Genomic DNA, 25,162 nt, shown 5'->3' with positions numbered 1-25,162 from the left:
TATTACACTGTATTTAGGCACTAAATGCCCAAACTTGAAAGCAAAGAATGTTAGGGCTGACTTGTTGATCGTCCTGCCAAACCTGAATAATCCCACCTGCTGTTGAACCGGGGGCACTGCTGCCATTCAGTGCACAAGTGGTCAGACAGCGGGAGGAAAAAGCGATAAACCTGCCTGGCAATTTTATGTATGCTGTAACCTTTACTTTTAAAATCACCCAACAAGTTGATTCAAGAGCATGCCCACCCACATACATTCTCCATTTTGTATTGTCATTAAACTTTTAAATTTTGAAGATTGCATTGGTTTCATCACTGGTGTTTCCCAGTGCTTGTTAGAAAAACAAAATTGAGGTTATCACAATGGCCTGTAGCTTTCTTAAAATATAAACCTATAAGTAAAGTTATAAATACATTTATATAAATATAAATTAAAATTCAAGTTTTAATGTTTTATTTTTACTTTTTTGGAGAGGGCTGGGGACTTTAAGGTTGGGGCTTCTCAGTAGTGATTATAAATTATGCTACTTTGTACTTTGTGCACACTGTAAAAGGAAGTAGTGTTCTTAGATTATATTTCATATCTTAAAATTTTAATACCCCTTTTTATAATTTGTAAGAAATGCACATTTTATTGTGTAAGTGTGTCGAATGAGACCTTCTTATGATATTTTAAGTATTCTGTAGCCAGGTCATATGATTAACTTCAATCATATGTATTGTATAGGTGTGAATGGATGAATTCGTATTTACAAATACCAGTTTTCCCTCTGGATAATTTTTAGTGACTTACATCACTTGGCATGGCACAAAGCAGCCACACGCTGTTTAAAGAGATGCCACAAACTCAATCCAGTGTGTCCTCATGTGATGCTCTGCTTCTGAATGGACATGTGAGTGGCCAACGCTCTCATCTACTTTTCTTGATCTAAATAAAAACTACCTTTTTAGTAAAAAAAAAACACATTTGGTAGATGCAGACTCTTGGGAATCTTAGTTTTTCAGTGAAGTACACTGTGGTTGATGCCACTTCAAAATGTGTTTTTTCCAGAGTCTTTTCCCCCAAAGCCACATTTGAATGAAGTAATTAATAGCGACTAGTAACCGAGACTTACTGAGTGGTTATTACGTGCCTGGCTTTGTGCTGAGCACCGTGTCCCACATCAACTCTATGGGGTAGAAGCTGTCATCAGTTCTGTTGTAGTAAGCAGACAGGCCATTAGAATTAAGCCATTTGTCTGAGATGACACGGCTAGCCAGCGTTGGAGCTGACATTCAAGGCTATTGACTGACTCCAGAGCTCTTGTCTGTAATAGTAATACAGCCTTGAAACAAATGTAGTCGAGTAAGCCTAGCAAAGACTTATGTCCCTAGTGAGTTTAAATTAAGAAATATTGTGTTGCTTATGCCAAAATACTTGTTAAAAATACACAAAGTATGTAGTATTACAAGGCCCAAATTTAAGAAGTGTTTAAACTGTGAGTTCTTGGAACATTTACTCAAGAATCTTTAACAGGAAAATCCTCAGTTACAAAGAACTCCCTATTTCAAAAACATTAAAAAATCTTAACTTTTTTAAAGGAAAATATAGGAGAAAGAGTTAGAAAATCAACACTCTCAAAACTGTCAGCGTTTTATTAGAGCTGTCAGAAGACTGCAACCATGGGAAAGCTCAATGGAATAAAATGTGTAATTTTTGTGAGGCTGTGATAGATGCTTCAGAATCCTAGATAGGCCCTGCAAATAAATATAAGAAAGAGCAGAAGCACTGAGACTGTTTGGAGCAAGCTTTCCTCCCTTCTGTCCAGCAGGCCAGCAGGTCAGAATTCTGAGAATTCGCAGATTTGGGGCATTTGGGGCTCATCCCCTTGTCTCCATAGTCATCATTTTTGCCAGTTCCTTTGACTTAGGACAGTTTCATACCATCTTCTAAGCAGCCTCCGTGTGCTGCCTGGAACCCTCAGCAAACCTATAATAAATGATCCTGACCTGGAGTCCTGGCTCTGTGCTCTTGTCGCCAGAAGTCAATGATGAAGCTGGAGGGGATGAAGAGCCTTCTTGCTCTTTCCTGACAACAAAGTTTTAGGTCCAGAAAAAATAAAGGGGCTATGTAGTGAGTTAGAGAAGAAGAGAGCGAGAGAGGGGCAGTGGAAGCAGACCACTGGTGAGCAGAGGAACGGTTTTAACGCTAAATTCATATACAGCAGTTTGGACCTAGGAGCCTGGCTCCTTTGGGAATAACATTGCTCAGAAAGAGTAGCCAGCAGCAGCTGCAGCTGAGACTTCAGAAGAGAGAGGTTTTTCTTCTCCAAGAATGGGAGCATTGTGCAGATTGCTCTTCTGATTTTGAAAACACAGACCACACAAGAACTTCACGAGTTTTCCTTCGCATAGAGGGTGAATTCTTAGCTCTTATGGAGTTAAGTCTTATTCTGGACCACTCATCTCTCATTCACGTGACCTTCTGTTGTCATGACATGACAGCCTCTTTCCTGCCACTGGGACTTTGCACTTGAGGTTCCCTCTTCCAGGAATGCTGTTCCCAAGGCCAGTCCCTTCTGTTTGGGGGTGACATTGTTCTTTCTTTAGACTATCCTACCAAATAGCCCATCACCAGACAACTGATCCCATTATCCCTAAATTGCCTCTTTTATTCATTGCTGTATTCTCAGCTTCTAGAATAGTGCTTGGTATGTAGTAGAGTCCCTCTGTACAAGAGAATGCATGAATAGTGGGTGAATGAAAGAATGATGAAGTATAATTCACATTTTCTGTTTTCTGAGGCCAGCAGTCAGATGGGATTTGGTAGATAAAAATGATTACCTTTTGTTTTCCCAGACCAGTCATTCTTAAAAAGTCTGGTTCCCAAAGCCAACAGCGTGAAATCAGTAGCACCTAGGAACTGTTAGAGATGCAGATTCTCAGGCCCCACCTCAGAGAGACCGAGTCGGAAGCTTGGGGTGGGGGTGGAGGGTGGAAGGCTGGCACCCCACGATCTGTGTTCTAGCAGGTTCTCCAGGTGACTGATGCTTGAGAACCCAGGTCTCGGATGCAGGGTCTGGCTAGGTCTATCCGATGACCTCTGTGCCCCCAGCCCTGGAGCAATGCCTGGTACAGAGTAAGCAGGAAATGTTTGTGGAAGGAGTTCATCTGTCTCCTCTGTTCGCAAGGCCCTCACCCCCTGCCTTGCACACTGAGGCACTGGGCACACAGCAGCTGTCGAGGAAGGGAGTGAGGGCCATTCAGAGGACCAGAGGGAGACTTCTGTGCTCTGTGCTGTAGACGTTACCAAATTTAGAATCCCGACTCACCCATCCCTCCTTCCTGTGGCCTCCCGAGCAGAAAGGGAAATTTCCAGCTGCTGCTAGATGCTCATTTGTTTCCATTTGACCCTTCGGTTCCTCTAGTGAGCCCAAGGGAGAGGGTGAGGAGAGGCTGGCTTGCCTCATTCACAGACCCAACTGCGGAGGAGAGCCCAGTCGCAGGGGTGGAGCCAGGCCAGCGCACTGGCGCCCCAAGGCGGCTCAAGGGGCGGGTCCTTGCTGCTCACAGACAGGCCCCTTGTTCCTATGCCAAGTATCGCTCTTGGCCCAAGAGATTACCAGCACAAGAGGGCCTTTCTTGGGGCTCTCAGCCTTGCTATTTTTACACTCGGACTTGCAGGCCCTGCTTCTGGGACAGAACTGCACACAGTGAAGTGGGCCACTTGGAAAGGACACCTGCACCTTTCCACACCTACCACTGAACCTCGTCTCCTTGAAGCACCTTCAGTAAGAGGCAGGGATGCAGTGATGACAGGACAGAAGACCATAGATCTTCTTAGGTGTGAGATCCTGTAGGGAAGGGCGGAGGGCAAAACAGGTGGGATCTCAGCCTCCGCCGTGCGTCTGGGAGTGGAATTTGAAGCTCAGGCTTCTAACTGGAGAGGCTGCAGATGCACAGACCAGCTGAGGTGGCCTGAGTTTACTGGTTGCAGATTTAATGAGGGAGTAAAGGAGGGAGACTCCTATGCAAAGTCTGCAATGGCAGTGTCCTGGCATTGATGTACCCAGGCTCCAGGGTGGGTCTTGGGGGTCTCAGTTACCAGCTCTGTAACCCTGGTCAGGTCTGCAGGCCTCAGACTCGAAGCCATTGTGTTCTTTCTTTTGTCCCATCCCTATTTACTCACGTTCTGAATTCCCCCAAGCTGACTATAACTGATCTTACTCAGGTCTCTGAAAAAATAGCAGCCATTTCTACATTGGGACCTAGTTTACCCCTTGGCCTTAAACCAAACTGCTGTCCTCGCTGGCCTTAGATACGGGGTAACAATAGTGTATCCTTCATAAGGCCACAGGGGACACTCCATGAACTCCTGCAGTAAAGGAGCTGGGTAATTCAGCCCACAGACTATGTCAGCATGCCTGTTACTTTTTACTCTTACTAACAGTGCTGTCATTACCAGCCCCTGAGAACCTCATGGCAGCATTAAGAGAACTTGGGTTTAAGCCTTAAAGCCTGGCTTCCTATCTTGGCTGCATCGTCCTTGCCTTCTGGTGGGATTGATGTGAGCTTTAACTGATCCCTGTTTTTTCAAGGAAAATCATACAAACAAGACCAATATTTAAAAGAGATAAAAATGGTGCTGCTATGGTCAAAAGGGGCTTCCCAGGTGGCGCTAGTGGTAAAGAACCTGCCTGCCAAAATGCAGGAGACATAAGAGATGTAGGTTCAGTCCTTGGGTCGGGAAGATCCCCTGGAGAAGGAGATGGCAACCCACTGCAGTATTCTTGCCTGGAGAATCCCATGGACAGAGGAGCCTGGTGGGCTACAGTCCGTGGGGTCACAAAGAGTCGGACACGACTAAAATGACTTCGTGTGCACGGTCAAAAGACTCTGGACAGGCCTGGAGTTCCACCTGCCAGCAACACTGTCCCTCCTCCTAATTTAATAACATTTGGAAACCACTGACCTATTGAATAAGGTCCAGGGTACTTACTTAAATGTGCACATAGTTTTATATAGGAGAACTAAGCAAATTGGAGCTTTGAAGATTAAACAAAATAAAGTGTAATAGCACTGAGGCGCCTCAGAAGGCGCATTTCTTACTATTCCTTTGGAACCTATCAATGAAAAAAGAAACAAAATCTCCACTCCAGCCCAGAACTCTTCCCAGTTTATCATATCTTATTTCTTTTTGTCCACAAGAACATTCATATACACCATCAAAGGAAGTAGACCTTGCCCTTAACTAGAAGCTAGTTTTCCGGAGTACTCTGTGAAGTTGCTCAGTTTTATGAAATTGCACAGAAATGATTTCTTCAGAATTCCTCTTTTGCCAAGTGCCAAGTTCAATTCCCATCATTCGGGACTTTATTCACTTATTTCTCCCTCCTTCTCTCTTCGTTCTTCTTTCCTATCTTCCTTTCTTCTGTCTACCCCATCTGTCTATCTATCCATCTGCCATCTCTCCACCATTCATCCGGCTCATTGTTATTGAACACCTGCCATGCTAGGTGTTCGGAATAGGATGGTGAACATGACAGGGATGATGTCTGCCTGCCCTCACGGGACTTACATTCCTTACAACCAGTATAGGGTGATGTGGAGTGGATTCTATAAATGGTTCTGAGCTGCTAACTGCTAATTGTATTGTAAATGTTCCCACCTCACTTCCTCCATCATCATCTCATCATCAATTTTTAGCAATGAAATAACCCTCTTTTAGTTTTTATTCACCTGATGCGAAGACCTGACTCATTTGAAAAGACTCTGATGCTGGGAAAGATTGGGGGCAGGAGGAGAAGGGGACGACAGAGGATGAGATGGCTGGATGGCATCACCGACTCAATGGACATGGGTTTGGGTGGACTCTGGGAATTGGTGATAGACAGGGAGGCCTGGCGTGCTGCGGTTCATGAGGTTGCAAAGAGTCGGACACGACTGAGTGACTGAACCGAACTGAATTTTTATTCCAACAAAATGTCAGCAGAAACTCAGCATTTAACCAAATATAAGTGACTAGGTCTGATTGAAGACAGAACAGCCCAATTCCTGCCCTGTAGCCCCAGGCCCCTCTCCATCACCCCAGACAGCCAAACTCAAAGGCTGCTGACCGTGGTCTCTCTCCCTGGTCTGACATGATATCGCGTTCTTGTTGTTCATCGTGGTATGCAGCTATTCTACAAGCATGCTAGTGTCCCAGCTGCAGAGACAGCTAGGACATGTGTAAATTCAGGCCCTTGGACCTTAAAAACCACAGAAATGCTTACGAACACCCTCCTTTTGTTCTTTTATTAGTTTCCATCTTGAGCCTGTTGTCTGTGAGCTGCTAGAATTTGACAAGGGGACACCCTTGGTAGGGTTTTCTCCAACTGAATCCCAAGACCTGTGTATTTTTTCCCATCCTCGTTGAAATACTGACAATAAAACAACAGCAGAAACAGCCCTCCCACCCAGCCCCTAACAAGGAGACAAGACAGAGGAGTGTATGCACATATTTGTTTCGAATGGTTTGTGAAAGATTTGGGTAACTTGAAATTATTTAATCATGCTTAATTTCCTGTAGGGGGAGGGGAAGTTTCCATCATAATTTGAGACAAGCGGCAGTTTTGCCTCTGACAGATTTAAATGAGAAAAGCAAATGCTGGGATGCCAAACACCCTCATGAATGCACATCTGTGCCGTCGTCTTAATCAACTTCTTTGTTTGGCTTCTTTTTTTCATCTTGCGACGGTAGCAGTCTCAGTGACATGATGCGGTGACATTTGCACAGGGCAAGGCCAGCCTACTTTCTTTGAATTGCTGTTCTGGCTCCAGCCTCTTATGAATGACCACGTAGGAAAGGGCCTTTCCTTAGAATAAAGTGATCCCCAAACGTAGAGTGCAAACTGATTATGTTTTTCTACCTATGTATGTTCATCCAGCTGCTTGCAATTTCTCCATCATGCCTCTCACTCTATGGATTTCTTACTCTGCTTCCTCTTCTCTCCTCTCTTCTCTAGTACTTTAGCCCATTTTATAAGAAAGCCCAAAATGAGATATTTAAAAGCAAATAATTATGCAGTAAACTAATAAAATATTGATATGGTCCAGAGATGGCAGAAATTGCCCAGTAGATGTATTTTATTTGTCCCACCCCACCCCCCCACACACACATACATATACACAGTGCCTAAAGAATTATTTTTTGAATTTAAAGGCCTTTGGACTTTGTACATGCTTACTGGTTTGCCTCATAGCTCAGTTGGTAAAGAATCCGCCTGCAATGCAGGAGACCCCGGTTCGATTCCTGGGTTGGGAAGATCCACTGGAGAAGGAATAGGCTACCCCCTCTAGTATTCTTGGGCTTCTCTTGTGGCTCAACTGGTAAAGAATCTGCCTGCAATGTGGGAGACCTGGGTTCTATCCCTGGGTTGGGCAGATCACCTGGAGAAGGGAAAGGCTATCCATTCCAATATTCTGGCCTGGAGAATTCCATGGACTGTGTAGTCCATGGGGTTGCAAGGAGTTGGACATGACTGAGCAGCTTTCACTTTCACCCGTTTGCCGCAGTCCCTGCCATTCTCTGTTGTGTTCCACACTACGCTCATTCCTGTATTTACATTACTGGTCTGTTTTTAGAGTTCCTTTTTGAATTCCGAGGCCTTATCAGTCTGTCTTCTTTGGGAAGCTTCTGTGTGCAGTTTGGAATTCCAGAGTGTTACAAAAGGCATGCTGCTTTAGATGTTTACCATCAAGTGGCAGGAGTTATTAAAGCAAAGTGCAGTACTCATAAATCCAGCAACTCATCCAGAAAGCAAAGAAAATAAGAATTGTATTCATTGCTGGATGTGTAATCCCAAACAGTAAATCTTACTAATTTACAAAGGGGTTCAGTAGATTTTGTGTGTAATCTTGCAAATTTTGTTTGAGTAGTTGATTCTGACTAATGGAGCGTTAGCCTGTTCATAGGGTCCTTGGAACTATAAAATGCTGATAATGGGTCCTTTTACATCCATGTTATCAAGCGTCAACCTTCCAGTTCTTTCTTCCTTTCTGTATTCCCCCTCTTAGCATACTTGGTGTTTGTAGGATGGCTTTAGTTCTCATTTGGGCTATGGACACATCTGCCCATGGAATTCTGCTGACTATTGGAACTAAAACCAGAAGACGGTAGTTGTTTCTTCTTTTAATAAAACCCCTCTCTCTCTCTTTTTTTTTCTTCCATTTTCCAGCAGATATATGGAGTGACCACTCCTTTCAGACTGATCCAGATTTGCCACCTGGCTGGAAGAGAATCAGCGACATCGCTGGGACCTATTACTGGCACATACCAACAGGGACGACTCAGTGGGAACGCCCTGTCTCCATCCCAGCAGATCTTCAGGGTTCTAGGAAAGGGTCCCTTAGTTCTGTAACATCATCTCCCACCCCAGAGAATGAGGTAAAATGGAGTATCTTTTTAATGGCTTAGTAGAGTGGATGTAACTTGTGATTTCTCTTTAGACTCATTGTTTCTGCCCCAACAGGTCATCAAGGTAAGCTTTCCAATTTTTACGCATGTTGCATTTGAAACCTCTGAAATGCTTCCTTTTCGTGAATAGTGTTAATATCATCTTTCAGGGATCTTTTTATTTTTTAATGGCTTTTGGTCTCTTTAAATACCATTTCAGGTACAGAAAGTAAGAGAGGCTGATTAATGAGAAGTGGTTAAGATTCCCTGGGGCTCACTGAGGCAGTACTTCACTCTGTAGGTGCTGCTTCACAGTGCTGGTTCCATAAAATATTTACACACGGAAGAACGTCTCTTGGCCTGACGTGTTATAATTACCACACATCTTATTAATATCCTTGGGCTCATTTGATTGCAAGGAGAGAATGTCTGCAGGAATAACCCTTGAGAACCCTTAAATGCTTAATTTCTAATAAGAAATAAAAAAAGAGAATCTGTTTATTTAGCAGAAGTGACATTATTTTAGAAATAATTAGCAGCATAAATTTGTTCTATCCCTGAGGAAGAAATCTGATGTTTAAACAAAGAATTGAGGCATTAAAAAAATTCCATCATGATAGTTGTTAATACAGAAACTCCTGCAGTGAACCTTTGTGAATCCTGATAACAAAATATTCAAGAGAATTACAGTGGGAAAAGGTCACAGTTAAGTAATGGCTTTTTTTTTTTTTTTTTTTTTGAGAAAAGAGGTTTGACTCCTGACACACAGGCATTTCTGCCTTTTCTCTGACCACAATCTTTTGTTCTTTAAACAACATATTTTCTTTTACTTTGAGGACATGGAAGGAATTTGAGCTGCATCTCTTACCCAAAAGCCTCTCTACATATTTGCTGCTATTATTGCCCTTCCTGTCTTTAAAAGTAAACAACATCTTCCATTATTTACTTACTTTTCTCTAAGAGGCAGGAAGACCTACATTCCAACCACATTCTTGCTGTTACTGGGCTTCAGCATCTTACTCACTCCACCTGGGCCTTAAACTCTCCATCTTTCAAGTAACGGTTAGGGCGAGCTACAACCCTCTGTTAATAGACTGGGGCTTCAGTTTGTTGGTGCGGGGCCCTGATGATCAGACACCCGCTTCAGTTCCACTGAGCTACTTAGGATTTCATTGCTTATCACTGGGCAATTTGGGTAATTTTTTTTATTAGCATAATATTCCTACTCCCAGAGCAAATCCCATTCAGTCTTTTATTCACCTTGTGTGAAGTGTGCTGGGAGGTGGAGAGGAACCAACTCAGCCTACCAGGAAGTGGAGTCCTCCTCCATGCCAGCCCAGGTGTCTCTTGGCATTTCTCCCTGGACCTCAGCGCGGCTCCCAGGAACTGAGTGGGCCACGACACCCTTGGGCCCTCAGTGAGACACAGAGGTCCTCTTTCACCTTCACCTGCACTGCTTGGCATCTCTGTTAGAGTCTCTCCAGCCCCGGACTTCACTCTCCTACTGCATCCCTTTGCCATCCTCACCTCCAGGGAGAGCCCTGCAAGCTGAGAATGCCAGGGTGGGAAGGGGGCATCTGGCACCAGTGTCCAGCCATCACAGACAGGGAAGCCGAGGCACAGAGAGGCCAATGACCAGAAGCCACACTGGGTCTAGAACTCAGGGTTCCCAAATCCTCCTCAATTCCAGGCCAGAGTTCTCCTCACTTGGCTTCCCTGGCTCTGAGATTTCAGCCCACCTACCTTCTCTTTGTCCAGAGGTGGGATGATCAGACTGACTTTGAGATACTGCTTTCTGTTCAGTGAGCCTCTCGTCTTCCGTATATGGAAGAAATGAAGTTTGTCTTGAAGCCCGCATCCTGAGGCTGAGGCGCTGGTGGGGTGAGGCCCAAGGTGGGCATCTCGGGGTTTAAGTGCCTCATTTTTTACCTCTTTGATGAACATGGAAGACTTTTGTTTTCATACTTTCTGCATAGAAGAACGCAGCACAGGTGGGCTGCTGACCCTGGGGAAGATGATCAGGCGGCAGAGTCCACATTCGCATCCCTGAGCCTCCTTCTGACATCCACTGTCACCTGCTCTGGCCCCGTCCTTGCCTGCTTCCCTCCCTTCCCCCTCACTGCCCAACCCCCTTCCCAGCTCAAACTGTGTCCCCCCCACCCAGTTCCTCTCCTGGAATTCAGTATTTCCTTCACATCTCCACTGCTCAGCCTCCCAGCGGCTGTTCATGACTTATTGTAGCTTTCAGGATATTTTCATAAATGTCACTTCATTTGTTCCCTTCAAGACTCTTCATGTGGCAGAGAAGACGGCTGTTCTGTTTCCCACTTAAGAGGTAACTGGGGCTCAGTGAACTGAGTAACTGGGTCAGGCTGGGCAGATGCCCAGTTCTCAATTCCAGATCCTGTGATCTGCCCCAGCACTGGGTGAATTTCCACCTTGAAGTTGGTTCTGTTCTACTCTTCTGTTGCCATCATGTTGGATAAAGTCTTATCCCTCCAAGACACATGTTAACAGATGTGTAGCTTTTTGACATTTCAGAGACAGGCTCATACCCAGCACTTTAATAGACCAGTGGGATGGATGTTCTTCAGATCAACCTTTTGGTTGTTAGCTCCATACACGTTTTTCCCTGTGCATAAGGCTATCCACAGAGTCAAAGAACCAAGCAGATATAAAAGGCAGTACATTGAAATCCTAGGGGCAGAGGGATAAGCAGGTAGCAGAGAGGAGAGGTTGGGGAAGACCCAGCCTTCCACGTTCCAAGGTCCTGCAGGTGCTGACAAGGGTATTAAAGCAGAGGCGCTAAGGGAGGTCGAGTATTTACAGCACCAGCTTCACGGCTTATCTCCTAAAACCCTATGCATCTGTACGGTAGTTGTCGTTCCTTTTTTATATTTGACAACCCACATGGAGAGGCGAGGGAGCTTACCCAGAATCACACACCTACTCCCTGGTGGAGTCAAGCCTGAGTGGAGGTGTGCTGGCCCCTGCCCTCACCCCAGGCTTCACTCTGTGTTTATCAGGGGCTTTGGAGAGCCTTGGATGTCTTCATCTCCCTCCAGGGGAGGGTGGTGACATATGCAGAGCCTTCTAGAAAATGACTGCTTTTCATAACAGTCATAACAACAACAGTGTTGTTGTTCAGTTGCTCAGTCGTGTCTGACTCTTTGCGACCCCATGAACTGCAGCATGCTAGGATTCCTCGTCCTACACTATCTCCTGGAGTCGGCTCAAATTCACGTCCATTGAGTCGGTGATGCCACCCAACCATCTCATCCTCTGTCATCCGCTTCTGCTCCTGCCTTATGTCTTTCCCAACCTCAGGGTCTTTTCCAATGAGTCGGCTCTTCGCATCAGGTGGCCAAAGTATTAGAGCTTCAGTTTCAGCGTCAGTCCTTCCAGTGAATATTCAGGGTTGATTTCCTTTAGGATTGACTGGTGTGATTGCCTTGCTGTGTGAGGGACTCTCAAGAGCCTTCTCCAACACCACAGTTCAAAGGCATCAATTCTTTGGTACTCAGCCACAGGTGTTAATAACAGTTGAGAAAAAAGTGATTATTTCTCTAATGCCATTTCTTTGATCCCTAAATAGAATCTATTTTGACTAATTTGGAAACATGAGAGAAAGCAAAATGTTAAGGGCGAGAAGAAACTTGTAATACGTCGTGTTAGAAACGCATATTTTTATACAGCTTTTTCCCGAGCTGGCTTTAAAAAAAAAGTAAGTGCCAAATCTGTTGACTAAGCTTCACAAAAGTCTAGGACTGAAGGCTTCCTTACAGTTTGAAAATTGTACATTTCACATTCCAAAGTTCACCAGGGAAGTGTTGAGCGCAACGCATAGTGTTTCCTCTGCAGACGCCAGCAGTATTTTTGCAAGTTTATAAACTGGACGGGAAGCACTTGCCGCTGAAATTTGGCCCAGAGACAGTCTCCCCCTAATCCATCAGTTTGTTCCAAATTACTTAGATGTTGCGTCTTAGAGAGAAGAGGGAGCTCCACAAAATATTTTAATGAGTAACTATTGGCCCGTGAGCAAGTCTTGCTTAGAATCTTCCCAGATGAAGGAGTTTCCCAGTTCCTTAAGAATAAGGGCAAGGAGGGAAAAAGTGGCTCCAAAGCAAGGGGAGGTCTAGTTGTTTCTCAGGACCTCTTTGTGATCATAGTTTACTCTGTTCTTGCTGCATCGCTCCTGGAGCCTGGGAGGGGCCTGTGCAGCTAAGTCCCTAGGAGAACACTTTCCGAGCATTGCATTAGAACCTGAGGATTTTCATGTACATTGAGAAATAAGACAGCAACATTAAGGGGCCGGTCTGTCATCATTTTCCTGAACCAAGTTCTTGACCTGCTCACGGAGTCTTAATATTTCAGAACTGGCAGGAACCTTCGAAAAGGGACTAGTGAATGCTACAGCAGTATTTCTCAGCCCACTGAACCAAGGATTGTGGCCAGGGTAACCTCTGGGCTTGCAGAACATGCTGATTCCTTGTTCTTACCCTAGGCTACTGAGCTAGACTCTGTAAGGGTGAGGCCTGAGAGTCTGCCTTTATCATATGCTTTTGCCCCACCCCCAAAACGAGGGGTGCTTCCCTGGTGGCTCAGATGGTAAAGAATCTGCCTGTAATGCAGGAGACCCAGGTTCGATCCCTGGGTTGGGAAGATCCCCCGGAGAAGGGAATGGTTCCATTATTCTTGTCTGGAGAATTCCATGGACAGAGGAACCTGGCAAGCTATAGTCCGTGGGGTTTCAAAGAGTTAAACACAACTGAACAACTTGCACTTTTCCAAAAAAGGAAAAAAAAAAAATCATATGCTTTCCAGGAAATTATATGCCGAGGGATTACAAAAGCCAGTCTTCTAGCGAATCTAGTCTGTTTTTATTTATGTGTCACTTCTGCTTAAATACTTTGGCCTCGTCTTAGCATCTCCTGGGAATCATTGCTCTCATTTGCCTGCTTTCTGAGCCCTTTGATCTTCATTGCATTGTGTCTCTTTGTAGTATTCTTACTTGAGGCACGTCAGCCTCCCTTTTTGGGGGATTGGGACCTGCCCCCCTCGTCATGCATCCTCAGCACTTGGCACAGTGCCTGGTATGTGGCAACGTTCATTAAATATTTGCTGAATGAAGGAATAAACTGGCTTCATAGCGGGAGGGAGCTCTTCGCTGACTTACTGTAGCCACAGAGCCGGCACTAGAGCCTCAGCTCTCCTGATTTTTCCCTAGTTTATAGTTTCTAAATTGTGCTGCTGCTCACACAGACTAATTTAATTCCACAAGCATTTGTCAATCTGTTTTCTAGTTAGATTTTTTTTAAAACTGCTTTGTATTATGTTTGCATGACAAACCATAACTGTTCTTTTGATAGTGTTGCATCCAACAAAACATAGAAAGCAGTTTTAAAAGAAGGAAAAAATAAACCCATGTACATGGACACAGTGCTCATTAACGCTGTCTGGCCTATTCAGAATTCCAGAAGTCCAGGTGCTCTGCCATTTATGGTCAAGGCCATGGCTCAAATCTTGACAGAAGAGGATTATAAAGCATAATTGATAAAGCTCTGTAGTCCCTGGGCTCTCAAACATTTTATTCTTACAAATGCCTTTATGTATTTTCTCCGTGGCAAGAGTAGAGGACAGTGCTGTTTCCTGGGCAGCTTCGGGCAGCCAGCCCCTGAGCCAAGGGCTCACATTCTTGACCTCATGGCATCCACACGCCGGTGGGAAGTGTCTCTAGCCCTGTCTGATATGCAGGGCACTGAGTTCACAGAGCAGTGAGGGCAGAGGCAGGGTTTGAACTCGAGCTTCCCAGACGGCTGTGTCGACTTCATAGCTTCCAAAGAGCATGCAGCAGCGATGTGATCGTGGCTTCGTCAAGACCACTGTGGGATGTTCATGTGCTTCCCTGTCTGCCCAGCTGTCAGCGGGCTCAGCCCTTCACTCTTGCTCTCCAGTTTGCACGTTGATACCACTTCATAGAGACATTCATAGCACCTCCAGGGACTTTCTCACCCCCTTGGACCCCATCCTCAGGAGAGCTCTGTTGACGGTGTCAAAGGACCAACTCTTAGTTTTCTTTCAGCAGAAGGACAGTGCCTCATCTTTGTTTGATTTGAGGAACTGTTTTCTAAGATCCCAGGAGAGAAATCTAGAAGAAGAAAACTCTCAGTAGTCGAAGTTATACAGTCAGATTCCCTTAAGAGGTCATGAAGGGCACCATGCTGAAAGGTCTTGAAGGGTCACAGCAGGTGCCATGCCCCAGGTGCTGGGTGAGTCCCCCAGAGCTAGGATTTTGGGGCTGTCTCAGACCTGAGCATGATCACCGTAATCAGGATAAGGGCTGCTGCAGCCTGGCCAGGGTCACGGCAAGCACCAGGAGAGTATGTGCCCACCGTAATACTGACACCAGCATCTCTCAGCTGTGCAAGGCTTTTTAGCTGCATTGCCTGAGAGATGATCCATTAGAGGCTGTTGCTCACCGACGATGGTCTCTGTTCTCCCTTTATCTCTATCCTGTGTCTGTCTTCCTAGGTTACTCCACCTGCCTTTTCCTTTTCTTTGTCTTTCTCTTTTCTTTCATCCCTCACTCCTATCACCCAAACTACAGACTTTCTGTAGAACCCAAGCATCTCTGTTGGTTTCTTTTTTCTTTACACTACTAGCTAAAATGTTGTATTCTCTCTTAATTAAAAAAATAGATGAATAGACGATATCGTTCTTAAAATTTAAGACAAGTTGTTTTTGTCCTTCATTGCCCTTGATTTTAAAAAAGAAAAATTACAATCACTTATGTGAAGGAGAACATTTCTCATCTTCATTATCAGTGAAAATTTTAAATTTAGGAGGGAAAAAAAGACTGTCTTGTTCATGGTAAATAACACTAGTTTCCATTTTTCTTTGCTTGAGTTCTGTGCTAAAGGGTTTATTTAGGAATACTTATATGTTATTTTAAGATTTTGCAAAATCACTGTATATCACCTTTGTTTATTTAAATCTGTAAAATGTGATTGTTGGAAGTTTGCCCACTGACTCATGTCTCCGTAGCATGAGAGCTGAATTCATACAGTCTTAGAAGCATAAACAACTTTTACTTTACAGGAACTCCTGCATCCAAAGAGTAAATATATATATATATAAATTTAAACACACACGTACAGAGAAATGTTTGATTAAATGCCAGAGCCTTTTCTGAATACTTGTTTTTAAAAATGCTCTTCTTTCACTCTCTATAATCCCAACACAGTGTTTTTTGAATATGATTTCTGATTTCAGATTACTTTTGTCAGACACACGCCTTTTTAAAAAATTTCTTCACAAGAATGCAGTTAGGGAGGACACAAAACCCCACATCCATTTTAGGGGGTTCACAGTACTCTTGCCTGGAAAATCCCATGGATGGAGGAGCATAGTGGGCTGCAGTCCATGAGGTCGCTAAGAGTCTGACACGACTGAGCAACTTCACTTTCACTTTTCACTTTCATGCATTGGAGAAGGAAATGGCAGCCCACTCCAGTGTTCTTGCCTGGAGAATCCCAGGGATGGGGGAGCCTGGTGGGCTGCCATCTGTGGGGTCGCACAGAGTCGGACACGACTGAAGCGACTTAGCAGCAGCAGCAGTCTCCCCAACTGACAGGTTGAAGATTTTCCTGTAATATTTTCTCCTTAGTGAAAACCGAATACTTTTTGGAGGATGGAGGGAGGAAAGAGGTGAGGGGCTGGACAACTTTCCTGTTCTGTGCTCGGTAAAAGAGATCATTTTAAAAAATAAATAGACCCAGGGGTCTAAGTTTGAAAAACTGCAGGTCAGCTGCCTAATCCAGAAAAGAAAGCAGCAGTGACGCCAGCTGTGCAGTGATGATAGATCCAAATTTGCAATGATTTTGCCCTCAGAGAGGCCTTCAGAGCCAGATAAATGCATTTGTCAACACCTGGGACGTTTGAACTCAGCCACTTCTGTTCTGAGTGGCTTTGAAACTTGTATTCATTGTGTGCCGAAGCTATGGGTCAATATTACCATCTCACTTTCAAAGAACTTTAGTTGAAAAGTTACTTAGTGGAAGAGTTCCTCCTGTTGACTTATTCAAGAAAAGAGATCTGCCTGACAAATCAATGGAACAAGTTCGTGAGAGTGTACCTAGGTGTCTTATTAGTATCATTTAATTCCCCAAACGTCACATAAAAAATATTTGAATATTCAGTTAATGGAGTAGAAAGAAAAAAGATGGTCCCATGTTATCCGAGGTGAATAAAAGAAGGAGTTGTTTAGATTCTAGGTCTATTACAAGAGGTTTGCCAGCAAGGAAAGGCTTCACACTTTGTCCTGTAACTATGCTTGCTGCTGCTACTGCTAAGTCGTTTCAGTCGTGTACGACTCTGTGCGACCCCATAGACGGCAGCCCACCAGACTCCCCTCTCCCTGGGATTCTCCAGGCAAGAACACTGGAGTGGGTTGCCATTTCCTTCTCCAATGCATTAAAGTGGAAAGTGAAAGGGAAGTCGCTCAGTCATGTCAGACTCTCTGCGACCCCATGGACTGCAGCCCACCAGCCTCCTCCGTCCATGGGATTTTCCAGGCAAGAGTACTGGAGTGGGGTGCCATTGCCTTCTCCAATAACTATGCTTCAGAAAGCATTTTGTGACTGAATATTAATTTGCGAAGAGGCTTGGGTGCCAAGGAAGTAGACCTTTGTATGAATGAGGGGAATTTGCATTAGATTGTCTAGACTCTTTTTTATTAGATTAAATCTCAGCGAGATGAGGTCAGGCAGGGTGCCTTACCCTCCTTTATTATTGTTTTTTTCTGAAGTGGAGATAATTTGGCCCCTAGTTTTGTTATGCCCCTAGCGATGGACACTCCCCAGTTTTCAACCAGCTCGTTGACCAGCATACCTCAAGAAAACAGTTCTTTTGGTTAATAGGAGAGAAAAAGTTCTTAGGAATTAGGTGTGCTAGGCCTTTAATACTTGGATGCATATTGTGTGCTTTTAAGACCACATGTAGATAGTAACTTCCCTGTCTGGTAATAACGTTCAGCCATTTGTCTTGGTAAGTAATTAAAGCACCCTCCTGCCCTCCTACCCTGGGCCTCTAGTGACGATGTGGATCTAGGGAGAGCAAGCTACGTGTTGCTGTTAGAGTGAATTTGTTCCCTAACCCATCCCCGTGAATATCAATGCTAACAACAGTGTCTTGTGTGTGTGTTTTCTTTTCTTTCCTTTTCTTCCCTTTTATTATTTTCTTTTCTTTTTTTTTTTTAAATCAATGTGCTTTTTCCTATGTGAATAATTGTATGTCTAGAAACAGCCATGGAGTGATTTTGCTGTTCTGAATGGGGGAAAGATTAATAGTGACATTTGGAAGGCAAGTATATTGTCAGATTTTAGCTCATTCAATATTTTGTCCTTTTTGCATGGCTGTGGCTGCATCTTCTTTGTGAACATCATGCATTCTGCAGGGACGGACTGAGGGGCTTCTGGCTCAGGCGGTGGGGCTCACACATGTCGCTTTTTTTGATGTCTCCCATTGTGAATGACTTCAGGCTGGTCGCCCCAGGCTCCTGTTGTCTTGTAAGAACCGGCATTTGCACCGAGCCAGCATCAGCAGCCCACGCATGCCTTTTTTTCTGCCTGAGCTCACGTACACTCTCTGCCTCGCGCTGGGAGGATTTCTCTCCCCTCTAATATCTGAGGCCGTGTCCTAGGTCTCTGCCTTTGTGCATTAACAGGGATCTCATTTCCTCTAGGATTTGCACGCGGCCACAGTCAACCCGGACCCCAGTTTAAAAGAGTTTGAAGGAGCCACCCTGCGCTATGCATCCTTGAAACTCAGGTAGGGCATTGGACGTACCTGCCAGAAGGTGTAGCTTTGTGCAGCTGGAGATTGCAATAGAATCCTAAGTCCCATTTTCTGTTTTTCTTTCTAGAAATGCTCCACATGCCGATGATGATGATTCTTGTAGTATCAACAGTGACCCAGAAGCTAAGGTTTGTAAGAAATTTGCTTTTAGTGACCAGGTTATAGTCTTGCATCAGAATAATGACTTTGGATAATGGCCCAGTTTTTACAAACTATCAACCCAGACCCACTTAATAAGCAATTATCCCTGAGTCCTCTCTCATTGCTAATCTCCCTAACACTTAAAGTAAATCCTTTCAGCCAAGTTGGGTTTGGGAGGGTTTCTGTAATCATCACAACTCTGCTTGTATCTCACTCCATCAGTTCTTTGTGCAACACGATAAAATTATTGTTTGAACAGGTGGGCTTCAGAAGCCTTTGAAGAAAAGCCAGGCTCTACCCTGTAATGCAGTGGAAGGGGAATTGAACAGGTGCTGTGGACCTCTCACGCCCATCTCCCCCAGGGCAGCTCATACATGTGCACAGTGAAAGCTCCTTGCCATCCCTGTCGTAAAAACTGGACTGTTTTATGGTGGAAAGTGAGAGTGAACTTTTGCTCTGGACTTCTGGTGCTGGGTATGAGCTGTTACAGTTGTACATTGATCCCTGAGAATCAGGGCCCTGTATTTCTCTGTGCAGTTGCTCACTTGATGTTCTTAAAGCTTTTATCTTTGCCTTTGTGTTCTTTAAGCAAAGTCCAGTGAGGCGGTGGAGAGTGCACTGGGGGGCTTGGAGCCTTGGCTTATGCACAGTCCTGCCACCTCCCTACCTCTGCTTCTCGGTTCCCTGTTCCCCTTTTCTTGGTACCTCAGGCTCTGCCAACCTCCCTATCCCTGCCCCTACCCACTGCTTGCTGTTGCCTTCAAGCCCGGTATGGGGCTGGGTGTGAGCCTGAGGAGGGTTGTGTTAGGCACACAGTCTCCATGGTGTCTTAGGAAGGAGCAAAGTAGTGACCTGCCCAACCCGGGAAGACAGCATAGTGGTGTGTTCAGTGGGTGACACAGTGGGGCCCCGCCCACTCCCAGTCCAGGTACCTCGCATCCCCTGACACAGGTGCTGTAATAGACTGGAGGGTCGTCTGTTTACTCTGAGCTAGGGTGGTGGGTCCATGGGAAGGGGGATTCCTGGCTCAGTTTCCCCACTCTTGGCCAGGGCGTGGTACATCATCCCAGCAGCTGATGGTCTGTGGGGATGAGCGGCCTGTGGTGGTCTGCACTCACCCTGTAAGTATCCCCATCCTCAAGAGAGCACAACACTGAATACATGTGAAGAAACACCATTAGGAATCTAGAGAAAGAATGCAGAAGAAAGGAAAAAGCTTCATGTCAATACTTTTTTACAGCTTGTTTCCCACTGCTTTTTAAACACATTTTCATTTGCATCTTATGTAGCAGGACCTAGATATTCTTCTGAATCCCAAAGCAGATCTATGTCGATGCATAAAACAACAAATAGGTTCCTGTAGCAGCAGTTAAGGGGGGAACACCAACCAGGTTCAAAACCGTGGCTCCTGGGCTGGAAGCTGCCACATTGCCATTGGTTCTGTAAGAATCCCAGGGGTCGCAGTTGAAATCTCCATTGCCCTTAATTTGGTGAGCTTTGTTCTAAGCACATACTAGTTGGACGATGGCTGCTCCAGAGCCAGCGGTGTTCTGAACAAGTTCTTGGTCTGCTGCTGACGCCCTGACCTTTAAAGATAAATTGTATGGTGAGAAAGGGAAGGAACACAGTAAAAACAGGAAGGCGGGCTGTGAATAATTTGCTTTTCTACTAGGTGTTTTACAAGGGCTGTCAGCAAAGGCTGGAGGAAGAAAGGTGAGCAGCAGCATCATTTAGCTTTACCTGGAAGGGCTGGGCCAGCGACGTCTGTAAAGCTGAGTGTGAAACTGACGAGAGTAGACCGGGAGGGTGATGCACAGAAAGCAGATCCAATTAGTAACAGGAATGGGTGGCCTGGTTGAGCTGTTACCTAAGATGACACTTTCTCTTTTCCCTCCCAGTTTATTGCTCACTGAATTCTCGATCTTCCCCCGTTCTATGGCCAGCATGTCTATTCTAGCACCTATTAGAAATCTGTGTGAATAAGGAGGCTCGGCTTTCTCATAAGTAACTGAAGTTGTACTTAGTTCAAAACAAAAAGTGTGTGTATTGTATTATTTATTTTATACCCTTCTTTGTTCCATAAAAGATCTGAGGAGACTTATAAGAACACTTAGAAGCCACAGAAAACATAATGGAATAATCAGTGCATCTGTCTGTACTGGGACAGTAGATGGCGTTAGGACAGATCAGACTGGGGAGAAGGAAAAAGCGTGGTTTTCAGCATATAGCACTTGGCACAATTATGAACATTGACCTTTGGGTTCATCTTTGTGCTTCCTGGTGATTATTTACATTGAGGATTCTTACAGTAAATGGTATGAATTCCTGTAGGGGCATCTCAGAATCTTGTAAGAACTTCTGCAAACAATGCATGCTTCTAACTCCCCCACCCCTCCCCTAGGTCTAGGGGACCTAGATTCTGAAGGTCCCCCTGCTATAGAAAGTCCCTGGCACTCTTGGGGACCCCAAGCCTGTTGGGAGGAGAGAAGGGTTTCAGACCCCTGCCCTCCATGCCTGCACTGTGCATGAGGTAGAAGCATCTCAGGTCTTGATGGAATAGAATGGTTTTTCCAGGGCTCTATTATAAAATAATTGCAATAATGAATATTTATTGAGTACTAACTTTTTGCCAGACATAATCCTAAAGACTTCATTGCTGTTAACTCTCATCCTCACAAAAATTCAAGGGATTCAGTATCATTATTGCAGATAAGAAAACTGAAGCATAGGAAGTTAAGCAGCTAGTTAAATAGCAGAGTCAGGATTTGGCTCCAGAGCCCATGCTCACTAGATTGTCCCCCAAAAAGTCTCAACTGGAGCTTCTCTTAGGGGCCACCATCAATTAATGTAATATACTCCAAATATATATATGTATATTTGGAGTATGTATATAGATATATACACACACACACACCTACGTACACAGAGAGAGGGAGAGAGAAATTTGAATTTTGCTCATTGGAAGCAAAGGGCAAACCCATTTCAAGTAAACTGGTGGAGAATTATGACAGTGTGGACCAGCTTTCTGGTCTGACTTGAGTCAGAGATGAAGCCTAGAAGTGAAATGGATGGGCCACAGGTTTTTTCAGACCATCCCTCAGTGGTGTCATTTCAACCAGGCTTTTGATAAAAGTTGGGCCAAAACAGGAGGAAGGACGGGGTCGGGCGGTGGGCAGCGGTGGCTGGAGTGGGGCTCATCGAGTGGCTGGCAGTTGGCAGAGCCACACACTTTGGATGCCCCACGCACCTGGAGCCCCTTTGGGGAAATTGAGGAGTCTCGCTGTGCTTCTCTGGATGCAGGGTCTCGCCACCCTGCGATGGAAGTGGGCCGGGGGAGACCCTGCACGGAAGGCTCAGATAATCCTTCAGTGCTGTTTCCAGCAACACTAAATGAAATTATTTTTTACAAATTGGGAATAAGTCCATTGGTTTAGAACTGACATTGATGAGGCCACTTTGGAGGGGTTCCCCATCGCCACCACCCCCTGGCCTGTCCCATCTGCCTCTTGGTTTCTCCTCGCCTGTTTATGCTGCTGGGGCACCTAAGGAGGTGAAGTGGCAAGATTTAGGTTCCCAGATGTTCAAGCTTTCCATAGATCTAAAGATATCTAAAGGGTATCTTTAGTTAACGCTTTCCATTCTTTTTCATTTGCCAGCAACCCAGGAACTGAGTGCCCCATAAACAAGCAGAAGGTGTCCTTTCTTTAGGGGAAAAAAAAAATTAATTTCATGTATGATGGAATTCTAAATACAGTCTCTGGAGAATAAATAGATTGTTAGAGAAAGTGTCTTCCTTACTCCCTCAGTGAAACCTAGTTGCTGGAAAAACAAAAGTTGTTTTAGGCCATCAGGATGTAAATACTTCAAAATTCCCTCCAGCCACTCTGAGTCTAAACATCCTGATAATCAGTTGCTCAGTGAAAATCTAAGTACCAGTGTAAATGATCTCTTTTCCCTATATCACCTCCCTCTTCCCGCAAGAGCAAAGCATTTTTATAACTCTGACAGTGTTTTATGAGCCAACCTACTTTTTTATGCAGTGAATGTGTTTTTTAGTTGATTGCCGTGTATGCATAAGTTTGTATATAATTCTGAGCTCTTTAACTTTTTCTTTTAAGATAATTATATATTTATACAAAAGTCACCAAGACTGAGTTCCCATATTACCTTCCACCTATCTTCCCATAATAACATCTTCATAATCATGGACAATTATCCAAAGTAAGAAAATAATATTGAGACCATGTACTAACTAAAATAGGCTTTGTTCATTCCCATTTTCCAGTGTTTCCCACCGAGACCCTTTTTTTGTTCTAGGACCTAATCCAGGATACTACATTGCGTGTATTGAGCTCTTAAAAAATTATTTTAGCTGTTCCTTTCCACAGTTCTCAGATTTATTATTCTTAATTCTATTAATAATATTCCATTTAATTAATTGCACCATAATCTGTCTAGACACCCAGTAGTCGTACAATTTCCAGTACTACAGAGCAGAGCTACAACTTCATAAAAATAGGTGGCTTTTTTTCCCTGTAAATCATTGCTTTGGTACGGATTGCTGAAACCAGTATTACCAGGTCAAAGGCTATCGGCTTATGGCTTCTGTCACTTATTGCAAAATTGTTTTTCAGAGAGGCTGCAGCAGCACGTAATTCCATCTGTAATACCCCAGAAGACACCTTTGTCCGCTGCCCACTGTTCTCTAGGCTTTGTCATTTTTATTTATTCACATTATTAGTTGTATCGCATGTGAGCTACTACCTCCTACTTTAAATTTCCCCCTCTTAAGTTATCAACTAGGACATTTGTTTTGACATTTACAAAACCCTGCGTTTATTGTGGAACTCCATGTTGCTGTCCTTTCTTGGGTGTTTTTTCCTCTTGCTTTTCTATCCATTTTTAAAATGAAAACTTTAGTTTGGGATAACTTGAGATATACAGAAAAGTGGCAAAGATAGTGCAGAGAGCTCCTATATTCCCATCACCCAGCTTCCCTTTCTTTTACTTAACCGTACTGCCCTTGTCAAAACGGAATAACAAAACTATTAACTAAAATCTATTCTGATTTTACCAGTCATTCTTCTAGGTCTTTCTTTGGTTTCAGGACAGCACAGCGTGTTTAATCTCTCTGCATTTTTAAATTCAAAACTTGGTTTGTAATCTCATTATTTTTTCTTTGTCTATTTTGTGTCACTTTTCCATGTGAAAATGCTTTTCTTAAACTTTTCATTTTATATTGGAGTATCATTGATTAACAGTGCTGTGTGAGTTTCAGGTATACAGCAAAGTGACTCAATAGTTATACATGTATCTATTCTTTTTCAGATTCTTTATGTGAAAATGATTTTTAAATGTTTGTATATCCAAACATTTTGTAGATAACTGCCTTTTGTGCTTCATTTGTCAAGAAGGCAGTTTCTTGTCATGTTTGGGTGGCCAGCTCGCTTGCACTTATAAATTTCCATAATTCCGCAGTCTACCCCTGTGCTCATCCTCCTTTCATACCTTAAAATCCTAATTTAGCCCTTTGAAACTTTCCTTTTCTCATGGCATATGGCTTATTGCTGGCCAAATGCTTGACTAGAATGAGTAACACTAAGATAAATCCAGTTATAATTAAACTGTTGAAAACTGAATGCTTTGAAAAATACGTACTAATTCCTTAGAATTTCTTCCCTTTGTGTCCCTATGCTGGACTTCTGTAAAGGAAGTGTTCTGCCATCTTGTGGACAGTATTGAAAATTACATCTGTAGAGAAACTGGCATTTCATTTGGACTGAATTGCTTGTAGCTTGTTGTTGGGTCGCTCAGTCGTGTCCGACTCTTTGTGACCCCATGGACTGCAGCATGCCAAGCTTCCCTGTCCTTCACCATCTCCTGGAGCTTGCTCGAATTCATGTCCATTGAGTCAGTGATGCTTGTAGCTAGAAATGACATTAAAGATGATCTGATGGGCCTCCTTTACAGGTGAAAAGGTAAGCTCCAGAAATTTTTAGTACATAACTTTACTAGGGTCACACAATCAGTGGTGGAGATGGTATTCGAAGGCGGTCTCCTGGGCCTCTGATCACCCCATCCTGCTGTCTTCTCTGAGTGTATCACAGATCATTTTCAGGATATTTGTGAGGAGAAGTAATTAGATCTGCATTTAAAACACTGCTCTTTGGCATCCACGACGAAGGAACCGGGTAAGGAAGATGGTATTGTCCCAAGCATTAAATTATCTTGGTTTCAGCTTCCTTGGCTGTAAAATGAATGTGTTATTAAGTCACTTCTGGTTCTGAGGAATGAAGTCTGGTTCTGAGATCTGAGCAGTCCTGATCTCTGGCATCTGGAGATGAAATAGTTCCGTCTGCTCTGTCTCCAGGTCCAGAGAGAGGGCTGGGTTGGAGGGTTGGAGGCAGGGCTGGCTCCCTTTTCTGACCTCACTCTCCTCCTGCGCCCTGCACTAACATGCAATGTTCCTGCAAATGCAAGGCACCATGGTTATTTCCTGTGTATTACAGGTGAGAAATTCATGCTTCAAACAGGTTAAATAATTCTTTTATCACAGCCAGTAACCTGTGGAACTGGGACTCAAGGTTTGTTGCATTTGACTCCACAAAGTCTGAGTTGGTGTCTGCCCACTCCCAGTGACCATTTCTGTCAGCTTTACGGTCACTGGCTGTGTGACATTTGGAACGGAGGTAGCAGGAATATTGGAGGTGAGGCAGGGTAGAGGGACCGGAGGGTCACTGCTTCAGGACAGACC

General features: G+C 44.2%; 1 protein-coding gene and 1 non-coding gene across 12 annotated transcripts in view; both read left to right on the top strand.

Annotated features, from left to right (window-relative positions):
* Positions 1–25,162, top strand: part of APBB2 (amyloid beta precursor protein binding family B member 2) — a 385,290-nt gene that overhangs the window by 252,060 nt on the left and 108,068 nt on the right. For 6 of the 11 annotated variants that reach the window (XM_070791344.1, XM_019962637.2, XM_070791343.1 and 3 more), the window contains 4 exons: positions 8,195–8,403; positions 17,710–17,772; positions 18,155–18,240; positions 18,335–18,395. In XM_070791344.1, the coding sequence (XP_070647445.1) occupies positions 8,195–8,403; positions 17,710–17,772; positions 18,155–18,240; positions 18,335–18,395 (419 nt within the window). The remainder of the gene's footprint in view (positions 1–8,194; positions 8,404–17,709; positions 17,773–18,154; positions 18,241–18,334; positions 18,396–25,162) is intronic. The other 5 variants (XM_070791347.1, XM_070791346.1, XM_019962640.2 and 2 more) reach the window with 4 other exon arrangements.
* On the top strand, positions 13,003–13,074 carry TRNAY-GUA (transfer RNA tyrosine (anticodon GUA)). The gene has a single exon. It is a non-coding gene; the product is annotated as a tRNA-Tyr (tRNA).

Source organism: Bos indicus, chromosome 6, assembly GCF_029378745.1.
Source record: "Bos indicus isolate NIAB-ARS_2022 breed Sahiwal x Tharparkar chromosome 6, NIAB-ARS_B.indTharparkar_mat_pri_1.0, whole genome shotgun sequence".
NCBI lineage: Eukaryota > Metazoa > Chordata > Mammalia > Artiodactyla > Bovidae > Bos > Bos indicus.
The sequence above is the reverse complement of the archived record's forward strand: the minus strand, read 5'-3'. Positions and strand labels throughout refer to the sequence as shown.